This window comes from Drosophila navojoa, chromosome 2, assembly GCF_054131105.1.
Source record: "Drosophila navojoa isolate 15081-1374.11 chromosome 2, UAZ_NAV_1.0, whole genome shotgun sequence".
Lineage (NCBI taxonomy): Eukaryota > Metazoa > Arthropoda > Insecta > Diptera > Drosophilidae > Drosophila > Drosophila navojoa.
In genome coordinates this window covers 15,564,079-15,584,336 of record NC_142890.1, presented here as the reverse complement: position 1 = coordinate 15,584,336, position 20,258 = coordinate 15,564,079, and the positions used below count along the sequence as shown (strand labels likewise).

The 20,258-nt window shown below is 39.7% G+C and overlaps 2 protein-coding genes across 4 annotated transcripts; one reads left to right on the top strand and one right to left on the bottom strand.

Moving 5' to 3' along the window:
- Positions 1–4: 4 nt before the first annotated feature.
- LOC108656046 (uncharacterized) lies at positions 5–4,107 on the top strand. Of its 2 annotated transcripts, XM_018107939.3 has the most exons (7): positions 7–683; positions 743–1,491; positions 1,694–1,820; positions 2,598–3,070; positions 3,133–3,691; positions 3,750–3,879; positions 3,939–4,107. In XM_018107939.3, exons 1-7 carry the CDS (start codon positions 133–135, stop codon positions 3,963–3,965), a joined length of 2,616 nt encoding a protein of 871 aa, XP_017963428.1. In that variant the 5' UTR covers positions 7–132; the 3' UTR covers positions 3,966–4,107. The 2 variants fall into 2 exon arrangements, with proteins under 2 accessions (XP_017963438.1, XP_017963428.1); XM_018107949.3 differs by lacking the exons at positions 1,694–1,820; positions 3,133–3,691; positions 3,750–3,879; positions 3,939–4,107 and having other exon boundaries at positions 5–683; positions 2,598–2,745.
- Positions 4,048–19,243, bottom strand: NKCC (sodium potassium chloride cotransporter). Of its 2 annotated transcripts, none has more exons than XM_018107855.3 (10): positions 18,439–19,243; positions 13,924–14,014; positions 7,296–7,683; positions 7,002–7,235; positions 5,892–6,943; positions 5,587–5,828; positions 5,082–5,521; positions 4,904–5,015; positions 4,570–4,843; positions 4,048–4,505 (listed from the first exon to the last, which is right to left on the bottom strand). In XM_018107855.3, exons 1-10 carry the CDS (start codon positions 18,711–18,713, stop codon positions 4,389–4,391), a joined length of 3,225 nt encoding a protein of 1,074 aa, XP_017963344.1. In that variant the 5' UTR covers positions 18,714–19,243; the 3' UTR covers positions 4,048–4,388. The 2 variants fall into 2 exon arrangements, with proteins under 2 accessions (XP_017963344.1, XP_017963351.1); XM_018107862.3 differs by lacking the exon at positions 18,439–19,243 and adding an exon at positions 14,089–14,508.
- Between the last annotated feature and the right edge of the window lie 1,015 nt (positions 19,244–20,258).

Below are 20,258 nucleotides of genomic sequence, written 5' to 3'. Positions count from 1 at the left end.
GGTCACATTGCTGACATCGGGTGACCATTCTACGTTTTTTTTATACATGCATAGTTTTTACTTGCAGTGAATAGAAGTACCAAAAGGTTTTATATAAGCGCCCCGGATAAAAGGAAGTTAAATCATTAAATTATGGCGCAACGTAATCATCGTGTAGATCGTTTTGCGCAAATGAGCAAGCAAGAGGAAATAATTGCCAAAAAACGACAGGAAATACTTGAGAAGCAGCGTACAGCGCAGCTGGCAAAGGCTGTGGCTGCTGCTCAAACATTGGCTGCACAGCTAAAAACCATTGAGACGGCAACGCCGATAGTGGAACCAGAAGAACAGGAGCAGGAGGAGGAGCAAGAACCACAAACGCAGACGTTACCTGTAACTCCAGCGCCTGCTGATGATGGAAATGCGGTGGAAATAGATAACCATGATCAGACGGGATCAGCGGCAAGAGCTAAGTGCGATGATGGTATGGCTAAAACGCTGAACAGTTTTACGAGCAAAACGGGCAAAATTACGTTTAGCCTTAAACGTCAACAGCTGCCGCAGCCCTCTGTTGAGCAGCCGCCACCTAAAGTGAAAAATACATTTTGTAATGATGGCTCTTTTTTGGAGAACTTTAAGAAAATACTTGAGAAACATGATCAACCCAAGCCGCCTACTATGGTGGCTCCTGTTACAAAGCCAAGGTAAGGACTTTGGTCTATCGATTGTAGCGATTCTTTAATATATCCTCTTTATTCAACAGTGAGGACAATAATACGGTCGACACTCGGAGCACCGATAATAATAGTCCGCAACAGTCGGTGGATCTAGCGGTTAGTACAATAAACACGAGTGCAGCTGCAGTGATAGCGACTTCTATGGCAAATAGCATGACTATGGCCGGCTCAGGGCACAATCATTTAGCATTTAGCATGCCCGGGACGGCTACAACTATGCCGCAGTCTGTGCAACCACCACCACCACCGCCTTTTGCTTTCAACCCCACGATGTTGGCACAAGGACCGCCACAGATGACGATGCCAGCTTTTTTCCATGGACACCATCTGCCTATGCAGTTGCATCCAGCTGCTGTGGCCCCACCGCCACCGCCACCACCGCCACAACTTCCTATTGCGTTGGCTAATTTGACGCCAATATATATGCAATTGGGACCAACGCAGATGCCGTCCGACGCAGCGATGCATCAATTGAATGCCATACCGGCACCCAAAGACTTTGACTTGAATGCTATACCAAAGCCGCAAATTAATCTCGAGGCCATACAGATGCCTAATGTCACACAGATGGATCAAATTGGTTTATTGCCGGAGCATGTAACGGTCAATCCACCTCCACCGCCTCCGCCGCCTATGCAACCAAAGGAACCAGCATTGCAGCAAGCACAACTGGAGCAAAATGAACAGCATCAACAGCAACAGCACCACAATCAACAGCAGCAGCAGCAGACACAAGAACAGCAGATGCAGCAAACAATATCGCCGCCAGCCCAAGGTGTGTATCTGTAGTTTGTCAATTGCTTTTGTCTGTTCTTTTTTTGTAAAAATTCCTGCAATAACCCATCCATTAATCAATTCCCCTCATCTACCTAACTCCTATCCAAATTTAAATATCCTAAATTCTCCCAACATCTGAATTATTTTCATTTAATATATTTTATGAATCGTTGTGCACGATTTTAAAGCAATTTATGTAGTTTTTTCAGAAACATGCATACAATTGCCAACGTGCATAGAAAACCTTATCGCACTGGTCGCCGAAAATGGTGAAGATTACGAAGATAAAATACGTTTGCATAGAAGCGAATTGCATCCGGCATTGTGGTAAATCAGCTGCACATTATCATGCGCAGGGCACTTTAACTAAAAACTGAGTAAAAGTGGGGCAGGCTCTTGAATTTCGGACGGAATAACTAAACATTTAAGAGGAAACATGAAGTGGCTTCGGTTTACCGAACATATAATGTCCTTGCAGATAATTCGACTCATTTTAAGTATTTGTCCGCCGTTATAGTTAACTGATCTGATTCGTAACGTATAACTCGAGCTGAGTGCTGTCTTAGTTAAGGCCATAAATATTTTCTATAGTATTCTCTGTATTAAATATATTATTAGTTAGTAATAATAGCGACTGCAAGGCTATAGAATTTATTGTGAGATTCAGTTTTTTTTTTTAAATCAGAGACCTGGACACACTTACGCCTAGACTCATGTAATAGCTTCCGGGACAATTTAGTTCAGTTCTCTAATATTAGTTAATGAACTTCATTCATTTCATATATTTAGTTATATTTTGTACTGCAGATAATTAGCTGATCATATAGCTATAGTTATAGTATAGTCCGAGTACCGATTAAAGGTTTTGAGCAGCGGATTAGACTTGGCATGAGATTAGGTCGCACGCATCACCCACTTGTCACACACTGGCCGTATGTTGCCCGTCGCCATTCCACTGGAGGAGTAAGCTGAAGGATTCTATAAAATCACACTACTAAACGGGCTCCAAAAAAAAAAAAACAGTTACTCATATAATGTCTTTGTATAGAATAATTGGGCATTATTCATTGTACGTTTTACTTCTTCTTTAAAATCTTAAAATAGGTTTCTTTACGATAAGAACTGCGAACAATATCGAAACTATCGCGGCCAACTGCTCGACTACGAGCGCCAGCGCGGCGAGCGAGAACGGGAGCGGGCCGAACAGCAGCTAAACAAAGCTCAACAGCAGCAAGTGCAACAACAACAGAAAGATCGACAGCAGCAGGAGGAACACAACAGCAATTCGGCAGCAGATAAATACGATCCGGAATCAGCAATTACTGCCGACTTTGATTCCGATGATGAGTATATGCGTGGCATGATGGATCGCAATCGGGACAATATCAAGCGTCGCATCGAGTGCCGCAACGAGCTGAGTGATGAGGAGCGCAGAGAGCGAGAGGAGGAAGCGGCAATGGCCACATCTGGTGATCAGAATAATTTGGATCAGGACGATAGAGAGACACAGCGGCAGCGCCGCAAGCGAGAGCGCAAAAGTCGCTGGGGTGAAAAGGAATCGTTGCCAAGCGTCTCAGGTGAGTGAATTTTCAGCTACTTCTACCTAATATAGGATAACTTTCAAAATCCTATATTTCAGGTACACCTACTAGCTTTGGAAACCAGAACAAGCCATTGCTGACCACTATCACGCGTAATGATCCGGCATTGCTGCAGTACGCTCGTCTTAACTATGGGTCCACACAGTTGTCGGAGGACCAGTGGAAGCAATGCGAAGAGCATTACAAAGTCAACTTGTTATACCAGGACATGATGCGTAAGCGTCAAGAGATCGATCGCCTAGCACGAGGCGGTAAATTCAAATACGAATACGACTCCGATGAGGACATCGAGGGCGGCACCTGGGAGCATAAGTTGCGCACAGCTGAAATGGAAGCCACTCATTTGTGGGCCAATGCACTTACTAAGCAGAGCGAGGGCAAGCATCACATTGGTGATTTCCTGCCTCCCGAGGAACTAAAGAAGTTCATGGAGCAGTACGAAGCAAAAAAAAGTAACAGACAGCCGGATTTAAGTGACTACAAGGAGTACAAATTGAAGGAAGATAACATTGGATTTCAAATGCTGCAAAAGCTCGGCTGGAAAGAGGGTCAAGGCCTGGGCCAGGACGGTGCTGGCATTGTAGATCCAGTTAACAAGTACGATATTTTCGAATTCGCTATCATGTTATTTGCTAAACAACCTAATTACTTGCAGGGCGCCACAACGTGACGGCAACCAGGGTCTGGGGGTTGGAAGTGTTGCACAGCCTGAAGATTGCGACAACGAGTATGATGCATACCGAAAGCGTATGATGTTGGCATACCGTTTCCGCCCAAACCCATTGGTAAGCTGAAAAGTGCGCAGTAATCGAAATATCCGTTGTAACGAACTATTCTCTTTCAGAATAATCCACGTCGTGCCTATTACTAGCCACTACGCATATAAGCAATATCTGATGCTTTAAATTGATTAAGATTCACTTTCTGAGCCCATTTATATATTTGATCACCTATAAAGAGCGATTATAAAGTTAATATTTATTAAGTAGTATGTTACTGCCTACCACAATGAATATTTGCTGAAGTTCTTCTGGATTAGATGCCACAATTTGTAGTTGTGTTTATTGTTACGCATCATATTTGTATAATATACATAAACAGTATAGTTCGTAATCAACTTATAAGCTATGGCTGCTATAATAATGTTTGCTTTAGGGACTATCAAGTTGTTTAAGGTTCTTGGGAGGTTTGTAGCAGTTGCATCGTTTTATATATAGTAGTTGGCTACGCGGAACATGAACGCCTAAACGCTAATAATACTAAATTGTACTCGAACTGGAACATTGATTTAACCTTAAGAGTAGAGCGTTAGCACCGGCGTCTGGTTGCCGCGTGCCAATACCACTGGGCATTTGATATCTGACGTCAGCATTTCCAGCCACGACATATACAGTGGTGCTGAGATCGCCTCCTGCAATAGATTTATATATAGAGTATAAGATTGAATTGCAAAGAGTTTGGGTTTGGGTACTCACCTTGCGCGGCATTGGCAGGGACATGACCACCAGTGTAGCGTTCGATGAGTGCTTCACGACTAGCTCATGGATGCGAAGCTGTCGTTGCGTCTTCTCGGCCATGCTGTGCAGCTCGTCGTCAGTGATGCCGAATTCGTTGCGGGGGCTGCGACGGAAGGGTTCGATGAGCCGTTTGTGCTTGAGCATTGTGTCATGACGCGGCTGATCCTGAACGCCTTTGAGCATGACAAGCTCTGAGTATTTGATACGGAATTTGGTCAGCAAACTGGCCATGCTGCAAGTTAATAAGGTAAAGAGTTAATCTTTCAGTTAGATGAGGACTTGCGTATCGTACCTCTTCTCCTCTTGCTCCTCGTCCTTGCCGTGACACATGGTAAACACGCGCAGCTTGCAGTTCTGCCAATGCGAGCGCATCGAGATGATGTAGGGCAGCAAAATCGTTAGACCTGGCAATAGGGAAACGCATCCATCAAAATCGAATTCAAACTCTGTCGTCTATTATGTGGACTCACCGCCGTCGTCGTACAGCCAAAAGACATCGATGGTGCCCTTGGGCTGCTTTCGTGTAAATATGTTCATTTCGTCCAGCACAGTTTGGGGCACCTCGGAGCCAGCTTTGGTGTGGTAGGTAATAGACGCGGCATCTGAATTGTTGATTTTGTAGCTGCGGCAGCTTTGCATATTGGGCAAGGGCGCTTCCTGTGGTATGGTGTACGAGTTGTGTGGACTGGCGCTATCCATGTTGGCCAGATTCAAGTTCGAGTCAATGTGTAGCAGCTCCGAGGCTGCGTTGGCGGCGGGTAACAATTCGTTGGCGAAGCCTTGTCCATTGGCTGTATTCAAGTGGCCCATGCCGTTGTCGGGCATTACGACCTTTGGCGTTAGGTCCGAGAAGTCCAGACCATTGGGCAGGCGAAGCACTGCCACACCCATGCGCTGCGAAAAGGCGTTGCTGCAAGTGAGAAAAGGATTCGCGTGAGAAACTGTAATCTGGGCCATGCTTTTTTGTTTACTCACTGCAAAATGGCAAAATAGCTTTCCACCTCCTCCTTGCGGCAGTAATTCCAGTCCGGCTTATAGCCCACCAGCACGATGTTCGGTGCCATTTTCCCAAATCCTGTGGACTTGATCATGGCATTGATGCCGTCCTCGATGCTGAAGCCGTCGATCACATTGTAAAACGCTTTGATTTTGCGGGCGTCCAAATACTTTTGTCCGTCCTTGACCAGATTCTGGCGGTTCTTGTATCCCACCCTCACCTGCAGCAGATAATATATTGATTAGCTATCTGTTTATATGTATATATACAAATATGCATTTACCGGTATAATGTTGCCCACGAACATAAGCGAGTTGTTCTTGGTCAGCAGGAAGCCAAAGTCGACGAGTGGCGGACGAGTCTTTGGATCACCAGAAAGGACTAGCACTTGGGGATGGTAGTTCTTGACGTGGTCCGATACGTTCTGCAAACGATGCACGGCCATTAAGGCAGCCTTGTACTGCTGAGCCTGTGTGGTAGATCCCCAATTGGCATCCGGTTTTCGATACATGACCACCAAATATAGGGCAAAGATAATGCCAAACGTTATAATGGCGGCCACATAATTGATGAGAAACATTATCGCAACACACATCGCAAACCCGAATAAACTAAGCCATGCGTTGTAGTACTTAAAAGTGGGACGCCAGCCGAGTGGCTTGACGAACGCCGCGTGGAACGTGCAGAAGTTGATGAGCGCATAGGAGGCCAGGTAGAAGGTGGAAATGAGCGGGGCAATCAGATTTAGCTCGCCAATCAGCAGAAAGCCCGTGGAGATGAAGAAGGTCAGCACATAGCCGCGATAGGGCTCTCCATGCTTGCCGTAGGGCTTTGAGAAGAAAATCAATCCCGGATAGATCTGATCAATGCCCAAAGCCTGGACCAGGCGCGGCACCGACAGCAGATTCGTCAGCGCCGTGCTCAGCGTTGCCGCAAAGCAGCCAGCGTAGATGAGCGGTCCCCAGAGCGACATCTCCTGCATCATCTCATAGGAGTTGAAGAGGCCCCAGCTGCAGTTGCCGGACTGGATGCAGGGCAGTTCCGATGGCACAATCGTGCCGTTCACCAAGTCCTCGGGAAAGCCGGAGGCATCGCGAACTGCAGCACCGCCAGCGAACAAGACAAACAGTACATAGGAAGTCATCGAAATGAGTAGGCCCCAGAAGGTGCCCTTTGGTATGGCTGCGCCGGCATCTTTTAGATCGCCACAGATGTTGGCTCCCGCCTGAATGCCAGTTACGCTCGGAAAGAAGATGGCAAAGACGCTGAAGAAGTTGTGGTTGACGCCTTCTGCATAGCGATAGTCAGAGCCAAAGTTGTCTTTGAATGTGGACCCTATTGAGGCAGAAGGTTAGAAACAAATCCTTAAATAGTTTATCCAAGTTAAACTTACAAGAAAATCCGACAAATCCCCTTGATATTTGCTGCTCATCACCACGGGGTCCGATCGCAGAGCCAATTAGAAAGTTGATTATGGCCAGGATAATGGTGAAGATGAGGAAATTCTGCGCCTTGGTCTCCCATTCCATGCCAACGCAACAGATCAAGATCAATACCAGTATCGTAACGGAGCCCACAATGCGGATGTCATTGATGCCATTGTCGACGATAATTAAGCCGTTGCTCTCTGCAAGATTCGATGGGAGCTTAGCCCGATCGCTTATTGAGTTTCTTCAAGGATACTTACTCAGCAGTAGATTTAGCGATTCACAGAAACCGATTGTATTCATCGAAGCTGAAACCGCGTTGGCGAAAGCAAAAACAACTCCAACGGAGGCACCAAATTCGGGGCCGAGCGAGCGGGATATGATGAAGTAGACGCCACCGCCCTTCACTTCCCCGTTGGTACTAATGGCCGACAAGGAGAGAGTAGTTATAACGCACACTACCGACGAGACGGCAATTATAATTAACGCCCACAAAATGCCGGCCTCGGCGACGACCCAACTGAGACGCAAGAAGAGCATGACGCCCCAAATGTTGAGTAGACACGGTATGAGTACGCCGACAATCCATCCCAGCTTGATGTGACCACCAGTTGGTTCCGGTTCCGCCGCATCTGGTATATTAATGGTCTATAGACGTTGGAATAGACAAATAACAAAATAAAACGCATTCAGCAATATGGCAAATGCTTTCCTCTTGGGTATATGTAATTGTATAAAAAAAAAAAAAATCGCACTGCTACTACTTGATTAATGTTAATCAATAATAAAGTAATCTATAATAATTATATATGATTATATATAAGGTTATAATTTTGTATTTATAGAGAATTTCATATTAACAAATTTACAGCTTTCCTTCCTAGAAATACAATTTATATTGGGTTTCAATTAACATCTTGCTAAATCATTATATCTATTTATGCTTTTCACTGCGGATCACGTCATTATTTATAATTTTATCCTATTATTTAGCTAATCTTATTTATATTCTGAAAATCTGCTGCTTTTTGCGTAGTTGTTATATCTGCCAACTTTCAATTAACATCTTGTCAAGTCATTGGATATGAAAGCAATAACATTTCCATTTGATTTGGATTTTATAGTTACGCTAAAAATCGTACATTTCTAAGGTGGAAGCTGGACAAGCCTCAACAAACGGCTTTTCAAAATTACCCTATGAAATTATTATGGATCTGTGCTAATTGAGTCCTCGATTCGCCATGCTAAAAGAGTAATCAATCCAATTAGAGTTCTGTCAATTGCCTAATTCCAATTCATCTATAGAGTATAGTGTTTTACAATGATTATCTAAACTAAATATAATTTGTATCATAATGGATATCAATAATATAAGTTCAACTTAAATTAAGCCAACTAAATAGCTTTAATTAAAGTCAGAACATAAATGAGACTTTTTTTTTTAAGAATTCATTACATTAAAAACAAATGGAAATCGAAATGAAATTGTTTATCATTTGAGTTCCAGTTCAATAAAAATACAATGTCGTCTCTTGAAGTCTATTTACAATAGTGGCAAATTAATAAATTTCGATTGATTCTCTTTCGTTATTCATTTCGGCAGAATTATTTGCGGCTTATGTGACATCTAATTGGAGTGAGTCGAGAGGCCACAGAGGGAGCGACACGTTGATCATCCACCTTGTTGTTGGCTAACATAATTGAATGTTTTTTAAAATGTGAGCGTTGGCTCTTTGCCTAGGGTCGGTCGGGTGGGCATGGAGCTAGGCGGAACGCAGCGAAATGGGCGGGTCTTTCTACAGGACTAGCAAGCACATTGGCATTGTGTGACATCGAAGGATATGTCTACACACCCCTTCAGAGCAGCTAGTTGGTTACTCAGCTCAGCTTGGGGCAGCTCCTGGCACTAGCTCACTGCTGGCTGCTGGCTCCAGTTCCCAGTGGGTGGCCAGTGTTGATTGTTTACACATTTTTGGCGGCGCTGGGCGGCGGGTAGCCAGACACGTAGACAGACAGACAGGCAGATGATACACAGGCAGACATACATATATACGCATACCACTCAAACACACCCACAATTAGCTGGTTATATATCCACACACACGCACACATACACAGACCAGCCAGGGAGCTGGCGACTGTGTTGTTTGTATGACGCCCGCCCGGGTAATTTAATTTAGTTTAGTTAAAGGCGCATTTCTTTTGCCATTTGCCCAAGCGTGGAATTCTTTTTTTTTTCGCACAGAAGCCACGCGCACACACGGAATCGGAATTGGAAATTGGAATTGCAATTGGAATTTGAATAGCGTCTTATGGGATATCATAGACAAGTATATGGAGTGAGTCTGGAAGTGGCAACCAGCGAATATTTGATTGAGAGCTTCATCTGAAGATATAGACTACTATGGCTTAAAGACCTACATATCTCTAGTTGCAGCTCTGCTTTTACGATATTCATTAAGTTTATATGGTATGCAGTTGGAGAACTTGTGAACAACATATTCGATAGCAAGTGAATATTAATTAAGTATAAGTGAGGACTCCTTAATTAAGAGCACCTCTGACTGCTGCTCAAGCACCGACTTGACCTCACATTATCTTTCACTCATACGGCGGGCAGGTATGACGCAGTTGTTTACGCCCTAATGCAATATGTTCGCTTATTAAAATTTGATTGCTGAATATACAACATGCACAAGACGAAAGGTATTCAATGAATATTATTCATACAGTTGTGCCACCTTTAATTTTAAGGAAACTCACCTTAAGCTATAGAAGCCTAAGCGTAAGGCGAGAACAATGGAAATATTGTTGTTTTGCCATGGTTAAATGAATCGAGAAACGCGCTAAATAAACACAAGCAGCAGCAGCAGATTCCCATAAAGGAATCGATAAATGTTGTATAAATAGCAGAGTCTTTTGATATGAATTGCAAATTGGAATTGTAATTATTACAATGCCCGGCAAGTGCAGCAGAAAAGCGCATTTCGAATAGAAAACTGTTTTCAGTTGCTGCTCGTATGGAGACTCCTCCTCCTGCTGCTGCTGCTGCTGCTGTTGCTGCTGCCGTTGATGATGTAAACACAAATATGAAATGCGAAATACTCATACGCAGCGTGGTACGACACGAAACTATTTTTGAACAGGCACCGAAGCACTTTAATTGTATATTCCAGCTATATACATATATGTATGTATATTTTTATGTACATATTATTTGTAGACTAAGTACTGAAACCTGTTGTGTGTCGATTGTACATAAACCCTTCTTACATTGCTCAGTAAGAGCTCAGTCTTCCTTGGATAAACTATTTATTATTCTCTTTAATTTGAGCCTTTCTTTAATGGTTTAAGATCTTAGACTTTACTTGTTACATAAATTATAGCAAATCTTTTTCCTTAATATGATATATGTATATACATATGTAGAATGTCTATATCTACATATTGTATATATGTTATCGATTGAAACCAATAACAATGTAGTTATAAAATGTTTTGCATATATTGCAGATAAGGGAGTATTTTATATTATTTTGATGGTTTTGGTATTTTGGATACCGCCCCCAACTCCATCCATACATAATTTAATTGAAAACTGCGCAGTTAGCAGATCATGTGCTTCTGCGTTCGTTGCGATGGTTTTTTTTCTTGTTTGCTTTATATTATCGGATCGTTGTCTTGAAGAGACTTTTATATCTTAATAGCTCAACATTTAGTGATAATTGTTAATTTAAAAAAAATCGATTGATAATGTCACGGGATAAGGCCAAACGATGACAAATTAATTTCAATTCAAGTGTTATTAAAAAACGTGTCAAAAAACTGCCGAGAACTGGTATGATTATTTTTTGGCACTTTTTCTAGTTGATCTGATAGGTTTTTAATTTAGTAAAAACTGATTGAAAACAATTTTTCAAGTGAGTGCTTATCGGGCTGACAAGCTGTCAACATTTTTAATGCGCTCTCCACTCACACACACACACACACACACATAGTGGTGCTGGTGTGTGTGGACGCACATGTTGCCAGTTTTTGGGGTTGGCAACCGACAACATCAGCCTTAATGTCCCTCTCTATTATGGCATTGATAGCTCGTTTGTTCGCTGACAATTGATCGAACAACAGCGCCATCTGTCGCCCGCCGCTGTCAATTTTAATGATGCGCCCTGTGCATTTTATCACACTTGTTGTTAGCTGACGACGACTCAACGTCACATCGGGCAATGCATTTTACCGGTTGTCACTGCAGTTCTCCCCGTTGTCGCTAGGGGGCGTGGATAGCTAAGACAATATACATAGCGGTGGCACTGTGTGCACGTTTGAAGCACTCTTGTTGACAATTAATTTGGCTCCAAGGCTGTCAATGGTATCATCTTTCAAGACACATGTCACAGCTAGCTCCCATATGCACAGGAATATGTACTCAGAGCTCTTCTTCAGTATGTAAATATCACCAAGCCTTTACAACTGAAACTAAGCTTTTAAGTGTCAATTAAATATTCATTTAGCTGTGTCATAGAAGAAGGCTGGAAGTAAAAACTCTGCTAGCTATGAATTGGTATAAAAAGAGTTTATAATACATGGGCATCCTTGGGCTTATATGTACATACATAAGAATAGTCTTACAATTTTACATCTGTTGAGGGGTGACCGAAATTATAGATTGTGTCATATTTACTTAGGTACTTTTCCAATAGCTTTAAGCGAAAATCTAATCTCTAGTGAAATTATTGATGAATTTCAATTTAAAGTCTTTTACTATATATGTATACATATATGTATTGGTAAATTTGAAAGCATTTTAATTAAGAAGTGAAATTTTGATAAGTTGTTAAAATTTCCATCAACAGTTTTGTTTTCTTAAAAAAAATAAATGATAAAAAATATTTAGTCTAGTGGGTTAAGTATTGAAAAAGATATATTAGATTTATTTTTTACCAATTAATTTGAGTAGATGTGATTAAAAATCGTAATCTAAAACAGTTTTAATTAGCTCAGTTCTAATAAGATAATTACACGATTTCTTCTACTAACCAACTAAATACTTAGTGATATGAATGTTTTCATTTGGTAATGAATTCATTACGAATACATTTTCAATCTGCCTCACATCATTACTTAATGTTCATTACTTAATAGACATCTGTTATTTGAACATGTGTTGGAGTCTGTTGTATTTTGTTTGTATTCATATAGTTTAAGTAAAGTTCGTTATCTGCTGTAATAATCGTCATTTGAGCTTGTCTGCAACGCACGCACACACACACACACACACTTATACATGTACATTGTAAGCTGCCTGGCCAATTATAGTTTATGCGACGATTTCATTGGTATTCCCTTAATGAGCGGCCGGCGCTGTAATGCAATTTTTACGATATCTCTCATACGCCACGTTGGCGCTGTCCTACAACTCAGCACGGTAGCCAGCAGCCAGAGCAGCCGGAATTAATTAAACAATATGCGAGAAATTTGCTTGGGCTGGGTGTGGTGGGTGGCGAATTGAGTTTTTGCTTGTGGTGGCTCACACCACTGAGTGCAGGTCACAATAGACGCATAAAATTTACTGCCTTGACGGCGATAAGCATAAAAAAAAAACTAGAGCTCTGACTAAGTATCTCGAGGGTTTTCTAACCTCCGCTATTCTTAATTGATTGATAAGGCGTCTCAGGGCTGCTCTTGGCAAAGGTACAAACACACGCACACACCCATACACACTTTGATAATGCTCCACCACTGGCGACGTCATTGGGTCGACTTGTTAACACGCCCAAATCCAAATCAGTTGACTCTGCGATAAGTTGAATAAACAACATTGCGTATACGTCATGGAAAACGTATGGGAAACGCGAATTGAAAATTGTTCAAGTCAATAAAGTAAGCATTCGTGTTAATAAATAATGTACATAGCACTCATCAAATACGCAGCGTCTATTTGCTACCCTATACTAATTAGGCCATTAAAAAGGTGAGCAAAAATGTGTGAATAATTGAAAGAGATTATTCTTCTGCCATTACCTAAAGAGATTGATTTTGATTAATGTCATAATGTGTTCACGGTTTAATATATATGGCAGACTCCGTTAGTATTTATTGGTTTTAACAGAGGGTATTGCTGTAGTCTAGCATGCTCACTGCGGTTCTCCTTGTGCACATTGCTAGTCAGCTGCCAGCATATGCTTATTGGAAATCTGTACAATTTTGATTTCTGACCGAATTCACTTTCGACCTTATATATGTAAATTGTATGTACTCTCGCGTGTGTTTTATGATTTTTAGATTTGGGCGTCCCAAGATTTGGTTTGTTTATTGCTGAAGCACTTGAAATGTTTTCAAATACACATAAACTGATGCAGATGAGCAGCAGCAGGCAGCAGGCAGGCAGAACAGAGATCATGTGGATGCCTTAGCACTAAAGGGCTGCAGAATCTTCAGCAAAATCAGCACATGGATCTCAAATCAAAATCAAACGTGACGTCGAATCGATTTTGAATATTACAAATATGCAAGAAATGTGAAATGCGAAATGTTTCAGGAATGTTGTGGCTAGCGGAAGATATTTAAAATTATTTATTTATTGCTCACTTGTTGTGGCATTGAAACTAAGATATTCAAATGTAATATGATTCACTATGCGGAGTACATACAATTATAAAATAATGTTATTATTATACCATTAACTTGAGGTAGTCCGAATGATAATATGTTTGTTGTAAAACATATCAACGTTATATAGAAAGGTAATCAGCTTGAATTCGGCCTTATGCAATGCCTCGAAAACAAGAGATTCCACACACGTTAACTTTATGCACTTTATGTTTTCCATCAACAGATTTAGTTGTTTCATCGTGGTGCTTTTATATGTGTGAACTTGTCGAAACTTACCTGATCTACCTCGCCTTGAAGTTCGCCAATTGAGGGTCGCTTCAAATTTCGCATAGAGATGCGATAGTTATCCAAGCGCGGAAGCGTTTCCCTGTAACAATAGAAAGCCAAACGTAAATATCGATCGATTGTCGGTGTAATTGGATTGTGAAAAGATAATCATACTGATGAAACGGCATCAGAAATAATATCGACTCGGGCAGCATGAATGTAGCCCGCCGCTTGCGAAGCGCAAATACCAACTAAAGAGAGCCGCAAGCAAATATGTGCGATGAAAATGCCAAAATAAGACACAAAAAAGTACAAATATAAAACAAAACGCAGAAAATTATCATAAAATACGCAGAAATGAGAAAAACGAATTGGTCAAGGTGCCCAAGGGGAAGGCCACGTTTGGAGAAATGCTCATAAGTTGATGAAAAATTGCCCTAGCTTCTATCTTTGTTTTTTATTTCATTGCTTTGCGCTCTACTTCATGTTCTTATTGATCTGTGCCCGTCTGGCTCGGCAGGGAAAATGACTTCGCCCACTGACACGACCAGACTCTTTCAATTATTCGATTATGTATGTATGTATATTTACTTATGGCAAAAGGAAAACAGAAACAGCAATTCGAATGCCAAAGATAATTTAACTGCTTCAGATAGACAACATTTTAGTATACTAGAGTAGAGAAGGAACTGCACTAAAACCGAAACACAAAAGGCAGATCAGATGGATCTAGAACTTTACTGAATGGAGGTCAACAGCAAGAGGCTCTTTGTATTATTTCGATTAACAACAAGTTGAGGATTGCCCGACTAAGAGACACTGTACAAAGACTCTTATTTAAAATTAGCTACATATATCTATTCATTGTCCCATGAAATACGCTTAATAATGTTTTTATAATACGAAATATACATACATCTTTCACTCTGTCAAACTTCTTTGTCATATTATTATTATTAAGCAGCACAGCGATTTTTAATTCATTTTTTAAAGATTCCCAATTATAAAAACAAAAATAATATTTAAATATTAGATTAGATTAGATTATTTAACTCTTCATGAGTTCCTAATTCATATTTCATATTTCTGAGAATAACATTTTTTGTTGCATACTTTTTGCAGACATATTACATCGAATGATAAAAATACGTATATTAAAAAATGTAAACTATTTTTTATAGGTTTCAAAGAGGAATTAATTTACATCTATTTAGTAATATTTTTCGTGCTGAATGCATTACGATCGACATTAGCCACTGTCTAGCTATTATGTTGCCGACAAAGCTATTTGCATTGTAAAATAAAATATTTTTAAATGAGTTTTCTATAATCACATCTATCATGTGAAGTCACGAATATCTCAAATATTGCGAATACTTAACGGAAATAGAGGTATGTTTGTCGAATAGTGCTATTACAACAATTCGTATATGATCCATAAATGTTGCCAATAATTGGTAAAGTGCAGAAATTATTTCTGGTTATTCATTTTGTTTTCTTAATTTTTAATTTAGATGGCAGACATTTAGAGTGACAGCAGCAACGCATCGAAAATATATAAAATAAACAATTCTCGTTGCATTTTCAAACTGTATGTCATCTGCATGTGTGTGAGTGTGCGAATGTGTGTGTGTGGCTGCGTGGCGGTTTCGTTGAGATTTAGCTAGTATGATTTAGTTGAACAATTGATGAAGAAATGAAAAAGAAGACAAACTCAGCCACAGAGTGAGCTCCACACTCGATCCGTTCGTCTCACAGTCCCGCTGTCCGTTTGCTTCGATCAATTGAGTTCGTTTACTGCTGCTCACTGGGCTATGATATCACACACAGAAGTCTCGGAAAGTGCCAACGACTAATTTGTTGGCAAGTCAGCAGCACGTGAACCCATCAATAACTCCCAAACGGCATCAATGCGGACCCATCTCGCTGAGAGTTATGTGGGCTACAAACTGCTTGGCATGTTCTCCAGTTAAATATACATAGACCGGCAAATCAAACTGAGTTGAGTGACTTTGAGAACTAGTTGCCAATTCAGTTTTCCAGCTTCGCTCTTATATTACTTTTTTTTTTTATTGTCGCTTTTGCATTGACTCGTCTCGGACTTGTTTGCCCAGTGCAAAAAGTTTTCAAAATTGAATTTACGTTCACATTTCATTTAGAAAATTGAATGCTTACATGCATTTAGTTTTTGTTTCGTTTTTTTGACGGCTTTTTGACATGTTTTTAATTGAATTTAATTCGCAGTTTCTTCACGTTTTTTTAAACATGCAGCAATCGCTATGCCAATGGAATATTTGCGCTAATTTGTTTATTTGATTAAACTGATCTTGGCCCGAGGGTTGCATTGTTGACCTGTCATGTGCTTACAATTTCTTCGTTTTAATGTTGCCCATGACTAATAGACCTCGAAAATTTCCAATTTTATGGACTGAATGTGTAAACTGAACTAAACCAAATAAAATAGAATTAATTTGTAGATACAAAAGAAATACAGCAGAGATATATGTATGGTTAATATTCACAAATATTTTAGCTATACCCAAAATGAAAAAATTATGATATGTTAGTGCAAATTCGCTTCTTTTATATTCTCTTCTACTTTTTGAATTGTTTTAAATTTACTATTTATTTATAATCACATCTCTTTCATTTTAGTTCAACTTTTCTACAATTTTCCTCCCTCTGCTTTTTTTCTCTAGACGATTCGAATCATAAATCAAACGAAAGGAATTAAAGCAATGCCGCCGTAGACAGATTAACAGATTCACATTTAAAACCCCCAAAATAGTTATCAGAATTTTTGCAAATGTACAGAGTAGACACATAGATACGCATTTTTGATTTAACCTGTTCCTCGTAGAAACTACAGCAAATACTTAGCGTTTTTAGTGGCTCACCTCCACAAGCCATAGGCAAACCTGAATAATCGCTGTTTATTCTCACATGCCTTAATCTTGCATCTCTAATTTTAGCGAGTCAAACTCTCTACAATTACCAAGTCTATTAAAAAATTATCTCTCTAATGTTGCATTTTCGATTTCGGGGTTTTTTTTTTTCAACAAAAATGTAGGAAGCCAGAATCACGTGTAAATGAGTTACGAGACTATTTAAATTTTATTTCGCTAACTGCGCTTTTATATGAAAAACAATAGACGTTTATTCATATTATTAGAAAATTAAATAAAGCGAAGCAATCTTTATTGGAAGTTTTGTTGCTTAATTTGTCTCATTTTGTATATTTTATATGTGTGATGAAGCAATTTACTTAATTTAAATCATTTTCGCACTTTTTGTGGCTTGCTACGTTTAGTTTGAAGCAGTTTTTGCGCTCTGCCCAAATACCCTATACAATTTGTATACATGTAAAAAATATTACATAATATCCATAAGGGAAAAATTTTCGAATTATATCTTTTTATCTATGACACTTCAAATGTACTGGGTATCTCTAAGTCGGAATCTCTTGCCTAGAGCAATTTTCGCGCAAATTATTTGGCAATGTCATATCGTATTGTGCGATTGTACATTTATAAAGCAAATGTTAACAAAACACAACTAGGCTTTTACAATCTGAGACGGAGATTACGTATGATAGAGTTTTTCCAGCTTTCAAAATTTAGAAAGTGCATATACCTGAACATAATCCAATAAACTTCGTAGACTTCTTAAACGAGCACATAAATTGATTGCAGAGCACTTAATATGCATGTTAATGCATTGATTGAATAATTAATGGTTTTACTGACAGTTATATGGTATTATTAACTTTACTGAATCACGCACGCTCAGTGCTAATTGATTAAAGTCAACAATTCTAAGAAGAAAATCCAAATATAATCACTTAACGCGTATCAGACGAACATTTTAGCACATTTTTGCTATATATATACAAATGTATATATATCTGTTCATATACACACATATATGTATTATTGATATAAATGGAATTAAGAAACGAATTTAGCACAAAATATTGTAACAAATAATAAAAGATAAATAAATTGTTAAGGTTGTTAAAGTTGTTACACACGATTCGCACATTGGAAATGCAATAATATTTTTAAATCAAATAATTTAAAAAAAAAAAAAACTCGTAAATAAATTTCTTTCCATTAGCGCTATTGAAAATAGCTTAAATATAATTAGTTAGATAATTAACGGCGTAGTTTACTGCCTATAATTATAAACAGTACGCAAACTAAATTCAACAAAAAATATACATGCTTAACTTAAATGGATGAACTTATGTTCATAAAATTACTTGGACCAGAAATCATTTATAAGTATTTTTCTACACGCAGGAAATTTTCAACAAAGTATTTCTGACACGGCGCATTTAATCAAACTGAGATTCCAAAACATTTTTCAGGCATTACAAATTGGCAAATGCAATCAAGATTTTAAATAAAAATCCATTAATTTAGTTTACTTGTATATTATATAGAAGTTGCTCGTATTGTTTTATTTATTTATTTTTTAATTTGAAATCATTATTGTTGTTGTTATTGTTGTTATGTCACTCACTTTGTTAGCTGTGCCAGGCTGAACTTGCGTTCGGCATCGGATTTGCGCAGGAATTGGCCAAAGCCACGGAAGGATAAACGCGATGTTCGACGACTTTCGCCGCCGTCTGTTGCTTTGGGCTGCAGATGGTTCTCGTGGGCGGGGCCACTGGCGGGCCCATTTGGTGGCTGTTCCGCATTGGCTGCGCTGCCGCCGCCGCCGCCGGTTTCCGCGTCGAAAGCGGCATTGACATTGGCACTGCCATTAACCTTTAAGATCTGAAAGCGATCTGCCATTGTTATGAATTGCTGGTGATGATTCAACTTTAATTTTGTTTATATATTTTTGGGAACTTTATTGTTTTCAACTGCTTGTGTTATCACTGACAACTGTTGTTGCACTATACAAAATGATTGTTATTCAGCGCACTCATTTGCATTGCATTAGATGGCCGAGCAGGACCTTTCAGAGTGACGAAATGGAGTGCTTAGCTCTAATCGGCTGTTGAGCATTAACTGGCTGACTGATGTGCACACGACGAAGTTTCAACAGCGTTTAATAAAAAATCGAAAATGTTAGCATATATTTAACGCGTGGCATTCGAACTAAAAATTAATATGAATGGCGGGGAATAACGTATCGGTTGATTTAACGTTATTTAGCACTTTGCGTATGTCGGCTAACGAAATGCTGTACGCGCCGGTTACAGCTTACGACTTCACGCGCTGGCTGTCGCACGTCGTTTGAGCGTTGTCAAGTGTTTGCCATTGGATTATTATGCTTTTTTGATTATGGACACCATTCAGACTGTGTGCTGCTATGGCTTTCGCTTGATTACCAATCAAATACGTATAGGGTAAGAATAAGCGCAGTGCGCCAGTGTGTGAGAGTGAGTGTGGTGAGTTTCCAACAAGTGTTGTATATTTTTTGTTTGCGCCAAGCTAAATTTTAACACACTAGCTTTCATGTGTGAGTACAGTAGCAGTGTTGATGTCGCTCTCTGTTAAGAATATGCAGCAAAAGCAGCAACAGAGTGCCATTCTCGCAGAGGAAAAAAGTAAAGGCAAATAAAGTAAACATTACAGTTAGACACTAACAACAATTGTTGGCAGTGTGACCAAAAAGTAATAACTACTTGTGTGGCAGGACTTGTTGGCAACTGTCCCTGGTATATTTGTGGTATTTTAGGCACACTGCTAATAATACTAATTGCGATATTTGCTAATTTTTTTTCTCTTTTGATTTATTAATATTTACGTCTATGAACGCTTACGGCACCTATTAACTTGGTTTTCTTTTGTTTACTTAATTCCTAACAATGTGACGCTAATACCGAAATCGCACCGGCACTATCACACTCAACAGTTCAAAACATCTTTACTACCCAGAAAACAACAACAGGTCTAGTCTCAACAGCAACAACAACCAAAACAACCACAATCTGGCCAAAGAGCGTTGCGAAAACCCCTTTAATCGAATTAAAATCGGATTTATCTGGTTTGATTGGCTGGCAACAAGTTGCCAGCTGAGCTAAAAAGCAGTTACGCTTTAAATAAAAACGAAACGAGACACACGAGCAAAGAGTGTCTACTGCTGGTTAAGTATATGAAAGTCACTCTTCATCTTACTGTTCTAGTCCAACGATCGAAGCCGACCAAGACCAGCCGACGAATCGTCTGGTCGCGCAAAAAACAAATGTGCTGAGAAAATGAGCGCATGCTTCAGCTGGCTAATACTATTAGCCAAATCTTGTGTACTCACTCCATTTTTGTTCATTTGTTTGTTTTGTTTTATTTTATAGTTTGTTGTATTGGTGTGCTTTCTTTTGAAGTATTGGCATG

Coding starts and splice junctions, on each gene's coding strand:
- LOC108656046 (XM_018107939.3), top strand. CDS start 133: ATGGCGCAACGTAATCATCGTGTAGATCGTTTTGCGCAAATGAGCAAG. Junction 1,821..2,597: donor GAATTGCATCCGGCATTGTG/GTAAATCAGCTG, acceptor ATCTTAAAATAG/GTTTCTTTACGATAAGAACT. Junction 3,071..3,132: donor ATCGTTGCCAAGCGTCTCAG/GTGAGTGAATTT, acceptor CCTATATTTCAG/GTACACCTACTAGCTTTGGA.
- NKCC (XM_018107855.3), bottom strand. CDS start 18,713: ATGGCAGATCGCTTTCAGATCTTAAAGGTTAATGGCAGTGCCAATGTC. Junction 7,684..13,923: donor TTCAAGGCGAGGTAGATCAG/GTAAGTTTCGAC, acceptor CAACGTCTATAG/ACCATTAATATACCAGATGC. Junction 4,844..4,903: donor GAGGAGCAAGAGGAGAAGAG/GTACGATACGCA, acceptor ATTAACTTGCAG/CATGGCCAGTTTGCTGACCA.